A 17,908-nucleotide genomic window follows, 5' to 3' on the forward strand; every position below is an offset into this window, starting at 1 on the left:
GCACATGTGCGGTGTGTGTCTTTGCGCACATGCACATCCAGTCATCCATCCATCTTCATCCACTCATCAAGATTCCAGAGTCAAGTCGCAAGGTTAATAATTTCAGCAGAGTTCCCTTTGCCAGGCCACATTAGCTACTTCATACTGGGGGACCCCAAGGCCAGTATGGAGATATTATTTCCCCTTCCCCTTGGTCTGCACCATGGTCTCCTTCCAGCAGGCTGTGCCGCCCGAGGGACACCCCAGGAAGCATCTCTATACAAACCACCCATATCACCTTAACTGGGTCCTCTCCTTGTAGAGGAGTAGCGGCTCTAGTCTGAGCCTGCCCCGGGTGACTGAATTTCTCACTTTATCCCTAAGGTCCTCAGATTAGCCAAAATAGACCTCGCTGTGAGCTTGTAGATCGGCTATTTTCAGCCGTAGAGGTGTAGAGGAAAGAAAGAGCAGACCAAGGTACAGAGTGAAAGGCCAAGTGGTTAAATGTCTGAAAATTCACATTAACATGAATCCAACGTATACTGATGATGCGGTCAAGATTGTATCCACAATCTTGTTCTTTTGGTCATGACCCCACACAGCGTTGTCCAGGGTGTTTTAAAGGACCACTTCACCACTTTTCAACCTATCTTCATATAATAGGTTTTTTCTACTCAGTCTGTGTCTCATAGGAGGGCTGTGGGCAGTTTAGAAACCGTCCTCCAGTGACATCATTAAAAAATGTTTAGATTTTCATTATTGTAAGAACGATGGCTCCCATTTTCGCATTGCAACTTTTCTACTAGAAAGGACTAGAAAGCCTGCAGTTTCTATTATCTTGCATTCCCCATCGATGATGTCGTTGGCGGACGGTTTCTGAACTGCCCACAGCCCTCCTATGAGACACAGACAGAGTAGGGAAAAAATACGCCATTTTTTCATGATTATTAGTGAGGACCTATTATATGAAGATTGGTTGAAAAGTGGTCCTTTAACCCATTCTGACCGGGCACCCATTTTGGTGTTGGCGTCATGTTATGCTTTAGCTATTTAAAAATAGCAGATCTACAAGCTCATATCGCGCCACCGAGTGGCGCGATACGAGCTTGTAGGTCTGCTATTTTTGAAAAATCGATACAAGTTGTACAGCACTGGTGGAAAAGAGAGCTGAGCCAGAAGGCAAAGCTCTACAACGAATGGAATACTACTCCTGCTGTTTCCGACTCTGGCTGATCTCCTGCTTCGTTTCCCCCTCACTCACACTCTGTGTGTCGCCGCAAATATAAAAACAGGTTTACCGAGAAGTACAGTACTTGCTGACTGATGAATGATATTGGATGTTGGGAAATGGAAAGAAAGCAAGAATCCTTCCAGTTCCCTAGCAACCCACTAACTCCGAGTTTGAAACCTCAATTCTTTACAGTCTTTGTTTACCACCAATAGCTGTTTCATAGTGTTTATCATGCCGTCCTTGTCCAAATTTGGAAATGTATTATATTGTATTATGTAGTAAAAATGTACACTTGTTTGTTTCTATAATTCCCGTTTTTTTTATATTTGTATTTTGGTTCACTCTTTTTGGATATGTACCACAAACCAAAAAAAAAAGGACAAATACTAGTCCTAAATATCATGTCTGTCTGTCTGGTAAGGTATGACATAGCTCAAGCCCAGTGGCTACGCTGTAATGACATGGTCCAGACAGCGTGCCACTACCCAGTGTTTGGACTAAAGGAGAGGACCCTCTACCAGTTTAGAGTGTGTGCCGTCAACCAGGCCGGTGCGGGACGTCCCTCCAAGGCTACAGAGCGTGTCCTCACTTTGGACCCCCTGGAACCCACCAGAACCATGGGTAACACACGCACGCACACACACACTCACGCACGCATGCACACACGCACACACACACACACACACACACACACACACACACACACACACACACACACACACACACACACACACACAGTCTGTGTGGCACACTGACATCTGTTGGGACTGATGTCCCAACAGATACTGTGGATCATTAGCACAGATGAAGGTCGGACATAAGGTTACTCGCCTTTGGCCAATTCCCCTCCTTCTCGTCTTTTTCTTTATCTCTCTCAATTCAATTCCACAAACACTTTGAGTAATACTATCTTGTGAGACTATAAAAGATTGTGCATTTTCTGTCAGAGATAGTTATACATCCATATAGGAGACGTTCTCTCTCTCTCTCTCTCTCTGCCGTGGCTGCTTACCAAGGACAGCTTTTTCAACATATAATAGTGTTCTCATGGTCATGGGCTCATACAAGTTCATTACATCGATCTCTGTTTACTATTTTCTTCCCTCTCTCTCTCTCTCTCTCTCTTTGTCTCTCAGTGGTCAAGGTGCACAGGGGGAGAGAGATCACAATCACTAAAGACCAGCTGGAAGGTGAGAATGCAATTCATGGTAAAGGACAATAATATACACATTATAACATTATGAAATATCTTTGAACACCCAACTTTTTCAGCACGTGCTGTGCAACTATGTCACATGCTGCTGCTGTGTACCGTGTGCATGCTCCTTGCCTTTGATGTTACCTCAGGCGCACGGCTATAAATGCATCTTCATGTTATGTTCTATAGAGCTAGTTGTGGTAATTGCGCAGCCGAGGCCATAATGCACATTGTGTTCCATTTGCAGAGTAGGGTAGAATGGATGGTCCTCATTGGCTTCCTGGTAAATGGATATACGTAAAATGTAATCTATAATGGCCGGATGATATTCTGGGCATGTCTTAAGTGAACAAGACATGGGTCTAATAATGGTGTGGCGCTCATGTGGATCTCTGACTTCTAGGGTGCGTTCGGATAAGCTCGCACCGGGAGCGCACTCACCTATTTGGTTTGTATTGCGCAGTGCGCTCATTGCGCTACATCTGAACATTACCCATAAATGTTGGTCTGCCAATCTACAATTCCAGTTCTACAGTAGGACATATCTGTTTCAAGCTGATCTGGCTTTGACTTCCATTAAATATTTAAAAACAATACAGAAAACATTGTAGACATTTGACGCTGATTTGTCCAGCCGTTTGTGAGATTACCCCTGGAAACGTATGTACGCACGTACGCACACACACACACAGCCAGACATGTCCTCTTTCTTGTAAATGGACGCATGTGCATGCGTGCATGAGTGCACAGGTGTGAGGCTATCCAGCGATATCAATCAGTCACAACGCTTGATCTCACGGGTGTGTGTGTGCATTACTGTGTCCTCTGTTGTTCAATTTGTTTGACAGAGAAGGCCACCAATGGGAGAAAAAAGGAAAAATTATTGCAGCACACATGCACGCATGAACACACACACACACACACACACACACACACACAGTCCCTGTGCCACTGTCTGATTCTGTCTGATCAACATCTTTCACTGCGTTGTCTTTGGTCTTGTCGCTGCTTTGATCCACGTCATGTTCATCTGCCGACTCTTTTCGGGCCGATAGACACATGGAAGAACAGACGGAGAAAATCAAGCAAATTCAGGCATTAATGTTTAGACAGACGGAAAGACGGCCCGACTGAAATGACAGGAAAACAGACATCCTGAGTCTACAAGAATGACAGTTATATGCGATAAAAACAGAATAGGCCTATGCTATCTTTTTTTTATTGATTTTTTTTTTATGGCGAACCAACCCGTTTAATTTCCTATACTGTCTTCTATGTGACATATAACCACTAGCTTCTCTATAGACATAACGATCTCCATCTCCAAATTCCATTAGAAGAAATGAAAAATAAAGTTTTTCTTGTGCTGTCATCCATCACCTTCTGCATAAAAAAAAATCACACACGTGTGAACTGAGTGGTGCAATTCCCCCCCCCCCCCCCCCCCCCCCCTCTCTCTCTCTCTCTCTCTCTCTCACTCTCATTAGAGTCACTACCCCTCTCACTGTTTCTGGCGCCCCCTACTGCTATTATTAAGTCACATACTCATGCTCACACAGACACACAGACACACACACACACAAACAAACAAACAAACAAGTACGAGGACATTGCAAGCTGGTTGTAGGAGTGGTTGCACCACTCAAAAATAAAAGAAAATAAGCTGAACGTGATCTTGTCTTCTCCTCTCTCCTTTTACTTCCTTGTTTTCCTCCAGGACAGATAAAAGTTCCCCACCCGCCCACGGATGTGCACGCCTGCGAGGTGAGCAACACCTACGTGGTGCTGTGCTGGGCCGAGCCTGAACCCAGAGGAAGGGAGCTTCTAACCTTCTACGTGGAACGGGTCAGTCTTTTACTCCCACATGCAAACAGAAGCATCAATATTTGAGAGACGCTTAAAGGGGTAAAATAAAGCCAGAGTTTGCTGCTACCTACTGTATACAGGCTGGCATGCACCTTCTTAAACTAAATTGTTTATGGAACATAACCTACTGTGAAGCTGTTCACAAAACGTTTACCTAACATAACTGCTCCTAAACCATCTTCATCTGGTGCAGAAATAAGACAACGTCCCAACTGATATCGAGAGGGCTTTTTATTTATCCCAAGCGACAACGTGAAAAACTGCAAATAAATCACAAAATATTTTTTAACCACAATGAATTATTACCACATGAAATTACGAATGCCCTTGTCAGTCAGTCACGCTGTCTCTTTAAATGACCATGAATAAATTGTCCATATTCTCACAATGAAATGTCCGCATGTCACAAACACAAACAAATACACGATACAATGGCAATATAACTTTTACAGACACCAAACAAACCAACTGGGAACATACCGTATGCGCCTTCTGCACAGACGTTTAGGAGTTCAGTTAAGTTCTTGTTCTTTTTTTATATTGTTTTCTTTCTTATCTTTTGTGGAGACTCTCTGACATGAAAGAGCTCCTCTCTTCACCTCTGCTCTGTTTGTTCTGCCCAAACATGCCCAAACCCAACAGGTGATTGAAATAAGGTGATTTGAGCCTAAATTCAACCTGCCCATGAAACAGACAAACAGACCACAAATACAGAGCACAGTAGATGGCACTATCTCACCATGCATTTACCATACAAATACCGAAATATACAGTTTGTTGCCCAAAACAAAAATACAATTTACCATATGCATTTTCAGAAAAATAAGCTAAATAACCATAATACCCATAACTGGGACAGCTACACGTGTACATACAGTATGTTACTATTTTTAATTCTTTGATTGCTCTTTCTTGCACTCTTTATTCTATCCCTTAAAGGGATTGTGACATAAAAAAAAGGTTTTGGAATTGTTCTTATTTTTTTTAGGTTTTCTAATCTCAATTGCACCCAAAAAACATGAACTTTTAACATTCAGTAGATTTTCTGTGATCTGGGGTTTTCTGGCTCAAACAGGTGCTCTGATTTGCCGGCAGATTGTGATGTAAGACCCTGCAAAATCCCATATATGTCAATGGGATTTGCCAGCAGATGTCACTGTTTTCACTGTTTGCCTGTTTTCATTGTAGCTCAAAGGGCTTCCAAACCCCAAAGAAAACTTCAGACCACAGAAAATCCACTGAATGTTCAAAGTTCAGGTTTTTTGGGTGTAATTGAGGTCATAAAACCTAAAAGAAAAAAGAAAAAGAAAAATTAATGAAAATTAATTTCGTAAAACCTTTAATTTGTTTCGTGTGCTTGCTGTGTTTTTTTTTTGTTTTTTTGCTGTTTTGAATGTTATGCTATCTATGCTGCTGCATTGTCTAAAGGAAGCCAAACAAAAATAAGTTTTACTCTTATGTACCTGTCCTGTACACAAGATGTAACAATAAAGTACATCCTTGAACCTTGGGTACCATGGATAGACCCCTGGGGGACCCCGGTCAACGAAGTACAGTATGTAGGGTTTAACCCATTCTGACCTGAGATCAGATTCATACGAGGTTTCCACTGGGACACACACTGGTCTGATGAACCCATTCTGACCTGAGATCAGATTCTAAAAATGTCAGTCGTTCTTCGATTTTTCAAAAAATAGCAGACCTACAAGCTCGTATCGCGCCACTCGGTGGCGCGATATGAGCTTGTAGATCTGCTATTTTTCAATAGCTAAAGCATAACATGATGCCGACACCAAAATGGGTGCCCGTTCAGAATGGGTTAAACAAGGGATAATTGACGGCCAGCCGGTCATTGAGGTGCCAGGGTGCTTATTACCCTCAAGCTGTCAATTATCCCACTTATTACACGGCCCTAATACATTAATTCATATATTGACCCTTGAGCCAAGAGTATACAAAATGAAGTATTTCCTTGCTAACTGTAATGAAAGTAGTCAATAATTGTTACGCTGGGTGGAAATGGTCGCCTGAATCTTTGATTAGACAGCGGTTAGTTATAGAGCTCATCGGTTATTATTCAGAAATAATACCCGCTGAATTCAGTGATTGACCAATCAGAATCAAGCGTTCACCAAGCCGTGTTGCTTTTAAGCCAATTGGTTTTAATAGAGGCCTAGACGTATATCCAATAATAATAATAAGGGTAATAATAATAATAATAATATATTACATTGAACCCATCCATTGGCGTGTCTGTACTGTCAGTTCCCCAATGACTTTCTAAACTATGTTGATTTTGTGCAGTCTGCTGACAGAATGTGGGCCAAATTTACAGCTTCTGGCAACTGTGCTAATTAAAGACATAACAGTGGAAGAACAAAATAAGCGTCTTCTGCTGTGGTGCCAGTGTGCCACTTTAGGTGGAAATTTGTAGAATCATTAAAGGCAAGCAGACCCTGAAGTTTCTCTTTCCTGCCACGTACCTCGACATCAGGTGTTTCATTTACTTGCTTGTGAACCTTTTTCAGTTCACTTCATGGGTGATTAAAAACTACCTGAAAGGGATTTGACTGTTAAAGTAGTTGACAAAATAAGTGACAGCACAATTGGGTTTGTTATTTTACACATTTGTGGTGGGGGACACAGGTGTGCAAATTATATTTGTTTAATAAATATTATTTTTATTGATAATTCTTTTGAATGGATATTGGAAACAGTTTTCTTCAAACAAACTGTGAGTGATCATTTTACATATACAGCAGACCACCTCTGTTTTCCAATATCACATGGCAATAATGAGAAAGAAAGTCAGCAAACAGGTGCAGGAAATTGTTTTTTTTTATTGGACTTTGATAAGTTGCGTCTAAAATTATTGAATTCCATTTCTATATGGCTTCACTTCTACCCATAAAATGAAAGGAAATTTCATATATCCGTCTCTTGCCCTTGAAAGGGCATTGTATAACCCATTCTGACCGGGCACCCATTTTGGTGTCAGCATCATGTTATTCTTTAGCTATTTAAAAATAGCAGATCTACAAGCTCATATCGCGCCACCGAGTGGCGCGATACGAGCTTGTAGGTCTGCTATTTTTGAAAAATCAAAGAGCGACTGACATTTTTAGAATCTGATCTCAGGTCAGAATGGGTTCATCAGACCAGTGTGTGTCCGGCGGAAACCTCGTATGAATCTGATCTCAGGTCAGAATGGTATAATCACCGATCTCCAAAGTTCTCTTTTCAACAAAAGAGTAAAGCAGCTAAAGAGAGGGAGGAAATTAGACAATAGTTTGGGAACTGCTGGCCTATAGATGAATGATGGCAAAGTGATAGCAGACAGCTGGTGTGCATTTTGGATAATTTGCCAAGATTACAAACGGCATGATGGATCATGCTTTTCCATCGTCTGTCTGTATGTTCGCATGATTGTCCGCACCCTTTTGTCTTTGATTTGTCTCTGACACTCTCTCCGTTTGTCTTCCACTCTGTCATTCGGTGTGGATTTCTAGCAATATGTTCTCCAACAATAATTACATGATTGAACACAGACATAACTAGAAAAAGTGCCCTACTGGGCACAGGTCTCCACCAGGATGAGCAGATGTGAAGAATTCCAGGCAAAGGTTTTTCCTTGGCCTCTAGGGAGTTGGCATAGAAAGTTATCCACAGATCCGTGCAGTTAGAGGTAAAAACACGTTTGGGCCAGTTATAGCGCCACCTTGAGGCTGAGTTGAAATTGTTCATGTGGCATTTCGTCCTCGGCCTAGTGGGAATGTGGGTGCACAATTTCACGGAAATCACGCGATGTGTTCATGATTTGCAGCATTTTGTTTGAAACTGAGCACTCCTGTGAATTTTGGAAGCCAATCTTAACCAATCAGGATGGAGTCTGAGAAATCTGAAAGAGCGGTTTGGTTGAATGGCTCTAGAGAGTCTGTGTACCAATTTGCGTGATGTTTGGACAAAATCTGTAGGTGTACTGTGCAAAAACTTGTTTTGCACAAAGCGGCCTCCTGGTGGCGCTATAACAGGCCGTTCTGGAAAGTTTGGGGCAGAGGTTCATGGTTGGCATCCAGGGAGTGTGTGTGCAAAATTTGGCATCGACCGGGTTAACGGTGGCTGAGATTAGCTGGTCACGGACGGACGGACGGACGGACGGACGGACACACGGACACACGGACACACGGACGGACGGACGGAGTGCAAAACATACTCTCCCCATGCCTTCGGCTGGTGGAGACAATAATAAGGGTAATAATAATGATGATGATGATGATAATAATACCGGTAATAATAATAATGCTAGCATCCCAGGACATAATAATCAAAAATAGGCAAACATTCTGAGAAAATAGCAGATCTCAAAGCTCTGCAAGCTTGTATAGTGGTTATTCTTGCTATTTGACATATACAACAAAGTATGCAGTATAGGGTTTAAGTGCATGGTTAAATAATAGAATATAAATAATGTATTTGGCTGTTAAAATAACACTGTTGTGTGCCTATACCAACCAGTCCCTGGCAGGGAAGAACAGTTGGCAGCTGGCCAGTATGGATATGGTAGTGAACTCCCCCAGGTTCCCTGTGTTTGACCTGGAAAAAGGCAAGCAATACTGCTTCAGGATTCGCACCATCAACAAGTATGGCGTCAGTGACCCTTCCGATCCCAGCGCACCCATCTCCCTGGGAGAGCCACAAGGTGAGAGAGAGAGAGAGAGAGAGCCATTTAATCTCCATACGGTATCATTACATATCAACATGCAGTGTTTTTAACATGTTGTGACTCTGAAAGAATAGTATGTTTTTTTTCTATGCAACTGTACACAGTACAGTAGGGCAGGCAGTAGCCTATACCACAACTGTATACAGTGATGACATCAGAAGCTAGTTGTGTACTACAGTAGCTCAAAGAGACAAAATGTTATTCTTAAAAAATCTACCTGGCCTGAAATTAAATAAACATCTGCAATGATATGAATATGATTATAAAGAAATCTGGGTAACACTTTACAATAACGACCTGTTATAAAGCATTTATAAACATTTCTTTTTGATCACTACATTTCAAATATTTAGAAAACGGTCCAATGTTCTCGTTCAGACTCAAAACATTTCTCAACCAGTTCTCCAACACTGAAAAATGTGGAAGCAAAAATTAAATAGTCTTCCTCTGTGTGTGTTGACCATGGTCTGATGAGTGAGGACAATCCACTCTCTGTATCACTTTATTTAACTTTTTGCACTTTTGTAAGTCAAAGAAAAAGGTTTGCATCCAAAGTTAAGAAAAACATATATTTCAGTGTGTTTATATGGACTGGCCTCTCCTGCACCTGTCTTCAGACCCATTCTTTCTTTCTCTATCTTTCTGGCCTTCTTTCACATGCGGGTTTTCCACCTCTTTTCCATCAGTGGTGCCACCTCCTCCCCACTCTGTGGTGGCCATCATAGACACGGACACCTCAGTGCTCCTCCGGTGGCAGGAACCCAAAAACAAAGAGCACGTCCTTGGCTACTACCTCTATTACAGCGAAGCAGGCACACAAGGATGGAGCACCATCAACAACCAGCCTGTCACTCAGACCAGGTGATAATTAATCCCACATCCTTAGTCAAACAGACCTGTATGTACTTGGACCGTACTTGGTTTTCCGTCTACACCAAATCTCTTTGCCAAAAGTAGCCGATCTACAAGTTCACAACGCGTCAATGTGGCAAGTTGTGGAACTTGTGGAATCTGCTATTTTTGGCTAATGTCCCCCCCGGAATATGGATGCTGGCATTTAAAACAAACTACTATTTTTATATGCAATATGATTTTATACATTGGTTAATTAATATGTCAGTGTTTCTGCTTGACTCCAGATAAAGAGTTAATTAATATGTCAGTGTTTCTGCTTGACTCCAGATAAAGAGTCAAGCAGAAACTGTAAACAAAGCGATTCTGACAGTCCTTTGTTCCAGTTGCCATCCGGCTCCAAAACCATGAACCCCAGAAGTTTGTATTCTCTCCTTGGATTACTGACTCGTGATTCTGGAAGATTTATACATGGACAAATGTACACTACACAGAACCATGACAGATACCTGTGAAGGTTAAAGATGATATAAGCATTTCCTTGTTGATAGATTGATTGATTAGATTTATTTACTTATATTTACTTGTGATTATAGGCCTATACACCGTTAGCACTGTTGATAGATCCGTTGCTGCAAGGTTCACACCTGACAGCGACAATATATTATTCAGATAACCACTGTTGGAAGGCCAGCTAGCTGACAGTGCATTTATCATAGTCTCACATCCACTGTTGATAGACTCTGTACATATAGTCATTCATAACCAATTCCATAACCCATTAATATATTTACTGCTTATAGATTGTATACATTATATAGAATATACATCATGTTAACTGAATGTATTTTTATTTTATTTTTTTATTATCGACCTACACATATCCTCTGTGTTGCATGCATTGAGGAATAACTGGAGGAGGCATAGAAAATCGCCGCCCACTCGTTTCATTGAAAGTCACTCACCCTGCAGCGCATACATACTGTACATACTATGTCGGAAGTATCTCTCTCCTACCGGCGTTTGATGACAGTATAGCATGCACAGTAGTGTCCTTTATGCTTCTAACTGAGGATATTCCTACCATTGAACATGAACTACCGGTGTATTATATATACTAGTCCTTACCCGTTGTGAGATATTTTCCCCCCTGGTCGCATTTTTAATTCACTAATAAATTCATTATTAATCATTAATGTGTCAAATCGAAAAAAGGGCTCCGTTACGCCCTCCATATTCATATGGTCAATGCCTGTGTGAAAAGTGGGAGTGATTGGTGCAGGCAAGAGATAATGCGGTGTTTCTGACACACACACACACACACACACACACACACACACACACACACACACACACACACACACCCTCACACACACACACACACACACACACACACACACACACACACACACACACACACACACACACACTCACACACACAGACATTGTTAGAATTATAGTATGATTATACCGGTATTAACCCTAGAACACTAAACGTAACTTTTGTCAAACAATCACTAAACCCGGCTATATTCTACCCAATGTAATATATTCCATAGAATATATTTCTCATCAAAATATATTGTATATATTATATAATATAAGTACAGCAATATGTGACAACTTGTCTGTGTGAAACACACCAACACACATGTTTAGTGTTCTAGGGTTAAGCATGTGCATTAAAGAAGAATACCACTCCTTTTCAACATTGAACTATGCCATTAATATACCTTAGAGTTGTTGCGTGGAATTAATAATAAATAAATTCTGTTTAGCCTAGAACGGGAGGTCTACAACTTAGGGTCATGTTATCAGTGACATTTGGTCCGCAGAGTCTGCAGAGAGGACATTAATGTAATGTATGCGTTCTCTATACTGCTGTTGTAAACTACCTCCATGTGCAAGCTGAACACTATAGGATGCAGTAGAAGTAGATTTAACTGCGCTGATGGCGTAGCAGCTGGCCTGGCTGGGCTTGACTTGTGATTCAATCTACCTGAACACAATCTCCTTGTTTAGGTTTACAGTCCATGGGCTGAAGAAGAATAAGGAGTATGTGTTCAGGGTGAAGTCGGTTGGCAGAGCAGGAAACAGCAAGTATTCAGACGAGTCATCCTCCACCTTGGTCAAGTCAGCCATCTGTGAGTTCCAACTGTCAGCAAGAACACAAATCTGTATCTGTTTGACTGCAGACATTAATATATTATTGTACCTCAGTTTTCCAAACAGAAAGGGGTGTATACTGTAGCTGAGAGAAGGTGTAGTCCCGCTCACCATCTGTCTTCACTTACGTGTGTGCGTGTGTGTGTGTGTGCGCGTGTGTGCGTGTGCGTGTGTGTGCGTGTGTGTGTGTGTGTGCGTTTGTGCGTGTAATATATTAAATGGCATTACAAATGCATTTATAAAACTGAAAAAGGTCAAACTAGAGAGGCAATAGGGACTAACAAGTCAAGCTTGCAAATGACAAAGACGCCTTCCATTACATTTATCATACGAGATGTGTCTCTCTCTTTCTCTTATAGCATCACCTAATAATAGCTATGAAGCAATTACAGGCAAATCCAATTAATATAATGGTGGACCTGGGGCGTTCTTTCTCTCCTCACGGGTCAGTTTGTTCACAAACAGCTAAATTAAGACTCAGGAGGAGTTACCAGTTTGAGAACGTTCTTCTGTTGAGCACTGTATTTAAATTTCAGATAATATACACTCTGCTGTCTGCTATAATGATGAGTCATTTCGCCTGCCACTCACTAGCAGAGTCTGTCATTACCTGGGGGTTGTCTTTGTGTCTGTAAATGAACAATATGTCCTTATGTGACCCGAATGAATGAAAAATAAAAAATCTAATTGAATAAAATGGAATACAAGACACTAGACTATAGACTAACCTGGAATATAGAATACAGTTTCAGTCCATGTTGGTGTTTTTTGGTCATTTGCAACTACGATAACATGCACACTCTCATGCTCTCTACGGTCCAGCCACTCCGTCCTCTCCGTCGGCCATTGCCCTGCTCATGTGCACTGGCTCTGAGATGGTGCTGAGCTGGAAGGCGCCTGCCCGGAACGGAGGCCAGCCTGTACGTGGCTACTACCTGGACCAGAGGGACAGTGGCCTGGCCACATGGAGAGATGTCAACACCAAACCTGCCAAAGACAGGCAGCACACGGTCAGATTGTGAAGTCTAGGCATGTGGTGTGAGGAGATTAATATCATTATCATCATCTTATTTTTAGTATAGTTTACCAATAAACCTTTCTAAGTGTCTTTCTTTAGGTTTCCCACCATGTGCATTGAATTTGGTCTGTACTATAGTTACCAGCTCAGTGGCCTTGTGGTTAGAGTGTCTGCCCTGAGACTGGGAGGTCGGGGTTCAATCCCCGGCCGGGTCATACCAAAGACTCTAAAAATGGGACCCAATGCCTCCCTGCTTGACACTCAGCATCAAGGGTTGGATTGGGGGTAAGTCCCTGCGACATACTACTAGAGTCATGTCCAGGGGGTGTACTTGTACATCAAGCTGCCTCACGCTACAGAAACAGGAGATAGGCTCCTGCCCTATGGGCCTCACGCTACAGAAATAGGAGATAGGCTCCTGCCCTATGGGCCTCATGGCTCGGCAAGGCTACTTACTACTACTATAGGATTAAAGTTAGGGTTCGCTATTTGCTGCACAAGTGCTGAAGGTTTTATCACTGAGCTAAGCTACCCATAGATATTTAAAAAATCACACCCATGTGAAGTGAGGGGCGCTAATATATTAAAGTCTAACTCATGTTGATTAGGTGATGTAATGGTGATATAAAACAAACGGTGCCGACACAAACATTAAACGCCAGTAACAATAAAGAGACAACATGATGTAAATGACACTGTAAATTCCCCTTCATTCATTACTTGTTACTTGCGCAAGCAGAGCGTGCAAGTAATAATTTCGCCCGGTCTCTTCCGCCGTGACAGCTGTCCCGCCATTCGATGTTTATGCAGAAAAACATCAAATCTGTGCCTGTTTTGCTGGGACCAAATGACCACAAATGACCATATTTCTTACGTCATCATTTAGAGCTAGTCATACGTATACTATTATACATAATCAGTAAAAATTAAATAGCAAATTGTTCCTGATCTGCTGGGACCAGAGTACGTGGTGTGTATATGTATGACTAGCTCTTAATGATGACGTAAGAAATATGGTCATTTGTGGTCATTTGGTCCCAGCAAACCAGGCACAGATTTGCTGTTTTCTTGCATAAACATCAAATGGCGGGACAGCTGTCACGGTTTTTGGCGTAAAGTAACCACAGTATACCGCTAATCAACTTACAACTACACACTTTATACAGTATAGAGTATATATGTATACGTATATAGTATATGCCTATATACTATATATATACTATATATATTTCTTACGTAATCATTTAGAGCTAGTCATACGTATACTATATACATAATCAGTATAAATAAAATAGCAAATTGTGCCTGATCTGCTGGGACCAGAGTACGTGGTGTGTATATGTATGACTAGCTCTTAATGATGACGTAAGAAATATGGTCATTTGTGGTCATTTGGTCCCAGCAAACCAGGCACAGATTTGCTGTTTTCTTGCATAAACATCAAATGGCGGGACAGCTGTCACGGTTTTTGGCGTAAAGTAACCACAGTATACCGCTAATCAACTTACAACTACACACTTTATACAGTATAGAGTATAGAGTATATATGTATACGTATATAGTATATGCCTATATACTATATATATACTATATTTCTTACGTCATCATTTAGAGCTAGTCATACGTCACATATCAATGATTTATTTGTCTTTGAAAAACTAAAAAGGGATCCAGAATATATCTACAACGATAAAACAGTATTTCTTATATAGATAGAAACTTGAATCATACTTAATAATACTAGGTGTTTATATGCATAAAGTAGGTAGGTAGCAAATAGTTACATCTAAAGATTATACATTTCAAACGTTCCTTCACAGAGATACTGAGATTTGACAGTTTACAGCGGTCGAAAGGACTTGCGCGCTCTGCTTGCGCACTAGTCGGCCATTTATGGCCTACTAGTGTGCAACAGGCAAGTGCAACAGGCAAGCAGTTCTAGTTGTCAATGCGTTTACAAAACAAACTAAAGACAAACATTAAACCTGTGTATAGGCGCCCCTCAAAAAATATATATAAAATCAAAAATTTCTTAATTTACATTTCAATTATGTCAACTCTGGCCTAAACTCCCACGGCTGCATAAGATATGTCACTAGGCAACAAGCGGTGTCCATGGAGACCCAGGGAGAAAATGAAATCTTGAGCGTGTTTCAGGGAGATTGCAGGTGCTGCTAATTAGACAATATGTAAAGGTCTTATCCCAATTGTCACTTTAGCTTCTGGCGAGAAACGGGCAAAGCAGATTAAAGAAATGACAGTACTATATGTCAATCTGAAATGAAAAGTGCAGCGTCTTTTAGGCTCAGCTGTTCATTGATTGGACACTGGCTGCAGAAAACTCACGTGTGAGAACATTCCGCATTGCCCGTTGGGCTCTACCCCTCAACCTCCCAAATGATCATAATATCTTAAAAAAGACATTTTCACTGGCAGACCGTTTTCCTGCATGCAAATTAGATTAATTTGAATACTGATTGTGCTATGATTCTGTGCTCCAGGCTCGTTTCTTCCATGGTTTGTGTAGCAAATGTAAATTAATTTCCCACAAAATCATTCACTGCTTCAGCAGTCAGCCTGGCACCGCCACCTATCCTGGCTCGTTAGGACAGGCAGAAGAGGTGAATTCAAATGCCTCCCAGTAGATTTGAAACTCAAACTCCACTGAATGAACCGCCACATTACAAATGTAGCATGTCTGCCACCTAGTGGGCAGAAGTTGTATCTGCGTCCTTTTTGTAGGCTATTTCACAGAGCTGGACAGTGGACACACTCCATGATATTGATCCAATAAAGGGGTAGTTGTACCAAGAATAGTTAACGGCAGATCTATAGATGCAGGTCGGGAAATGGGCTTTTGGGAAGCAAATGCTGTTAATGTGAATTAAACCCCCTCCCAACATTCTCTGGCTGCTTCCATTGATGGACAGCTGTTGCTGGAGGGCCTTAATGTGGCAGGAGAGGTTTGGAGCTCTTCACTGGAGCGATAAGGGGCTTAAAGTGGCTGTGAATAGGAAGATCAATGTGTAGATCGATAGGGAAGAATCCCCTCTCTCCCCAAAGCCAGTGTCTCTGGGACCTCTGCAGAAGTGCTGTGGCGGCAGCGGCACAGCACGGAACCATGTTCAAAAGTGTCTGTGGTTAAATAAATTGGACCGGGACGAGAGTGCTAAGTTTAACTTAGCACTCTCGTCCCTAGACGGACATGAGAGTGCTAATAGCACTCTCATGTCCGTCTAGGGGGTCCCCCAACACCCCGGGGGAGTGGGGGGGACGCTCAGACGTGCTTACAGTCTAAGCACGTCTGAATACAAAGCGAGCGACACAACGGTCTGCGCAAATCAGTGGTGCCTGCCTGGCAAGGCATGGGGGGACCTTTTTGTGGGCGTTTGCATTGACCAGACTCAATCGGGGGACGACGACACTGTGTCATTACAATAAACAGGGCCAGGCGCCCCTGTAACCCGTGTTTTGATCAGAGGCACACTGTAAATCCATGCGGGGTTAATCCGACTGAGTGTATGAATTGTAAACCAAGCAGTGGTTGCATTTGTGTAGGCTATACACTCTCAGAGTTACAGGTGGATAAATGAACATCGGATTTTACGACTGAGGATGTCATCGTTGAATCCTGAGGTGTTTCTGTGTGTGTTCTACGTCCATATCTACCTCTAGGTTTCCAACCTGTCTAGTGGACACCATTACCAGTTTCGCGTTTTTGCTACTAATATGGCCGGAGTTGGAAAGGCCTCTGAAGCCAGCGAAGCCTTCCTTTGTGAGGAATGGATAATGCCGGAGCCAGGTGAGGCCTATCACACAAAAAACTGATTCAAGCCCTCTATATGTGGCACATTCCGCACATATAGGCCTACTGTAAATTGTGTTTGCTTTATTTCGATTACTCTAATTCAAGGGATATATATATATATGCATTTAATTGATGCAGGTTTGTACCCACACCACCCATACACTATATCGTCACTGTCAGGCACAAACCTCTTATCTCCATATTGTAACTTTTTGTGTTTTTCTTTTTCTTTAAATTAATTGATCATACAGCTTCACACAAAAGTAGCACATCTCAAAACACGGTGCGAAGCGATGCGTTTCGAGCTTGTAGATCTGCTACTTTTTGAATTTGAAAAGATTGAAAAGTAGCAGTTTTGGCTATAATGAGGTTCCCACCGAACAGAGACAATATGATACGCTCATAATATACAGTACGCTACTGACAATAGATAGGACTGTCCCATTTAACTGTACTACTACTACTGAGTACTGACAATACTGGACTGTCCCATTTAACTGTACTGACAGGCAGTAGGCTTAAAACACGTGTTAATGGAAAACTGACATATGTTAGTGTTACAATGAATACACTGTGATTAGCTGTTGAACTGCAGTTTCTAATTTGAATTTGAAAGTGATTGAACTTAAAAGGGACCTGGCCAATTCTGATCCAAGTGCAGAGAACGCTCACTCGCTCACTCACTCACTCACACACACACACACACACACAGTCACAACACATACACTCACGCATGCATGTCCGCACACGCACACGCGCACACACACACACACACACACACACACGCTCTTGCGCAAACTAATAATGCATTCCCCTATTCATTCTTCTAAACACAGTCCATCATGCAATAATGCGATGGTTCAGTAGGCAGCCGTGCCCCGCAGTACTGGCCCCACTCAATATAATGTCATGATATTAATATTGGAAATGGAGAGAAGCTATTGCACATACACCACTGTTAAAGCGCAGCTCGTTAATCTCTGCAAATGGGCACACGTAGTACCCCACCACCACTACCCTTCTCCAATGTCATTAATAATTTAAATGTGACCGAAAATCATTAGGCA

At 41.9% G+C, this 17,908-nt stretch overlaps 1 protein-coding gene across 2 annotated transcripts in view; it reads left to right on the forward strand.

Moving 5' to 3' along the window:
• The window catches only part of myom3 (myomesin 3), a 77,617-nt gene that overhangs the window by 33,264 nt on the left and 26,445 nt on the right, over positions 1–17,908 (forward strand). For both annotated transcript variants that reach the window (XM_083760322.1, XM_083760321.1), the window contains exons 12-19: positions 1,632–1,831; positions 2,347–2,400; positions 4,126–4,253; positions 8,790–8,973; positions 9,684–9,858; positions 11,872–11,993; positions 12,838–13,025; positions 16,709–16,835. In XM_083760322.1, coding sequence (XP_083616448.1) covers positions 1,632–1,831; positions 2,347–2,400; positions 4,126–4,253; positions 8,790–8,973; positions 9,684–9,858; positions 11,872–11,993; positions 12,838–13,025; positions 16,709–16,835 — 1,178 coding nt within the window. The remainder of the gene's footprint in view (positions 1–1,631; positions 1,832–2,346; positions 2,401–4,125; positions 4,254–8,789; positions 8,974–9,683; positions 9,859–11,871; positions 11,994–12,837; positions 13,026–16,708; positions 16,836–17,908) is intronic.

This window comes from Protomyctophum parallelum, assembly GCF_964188405.1.
Source record: "Protomyctophum parallelum genome assembly, chromosome: 3".
Classification (NCBI taxonomy): Eukaryota; Metazoa; Chordata; class Actinopteri; order Myctophiformes; family Myctophidae; genus Protomyctophum; species Protomyctophum parallelum.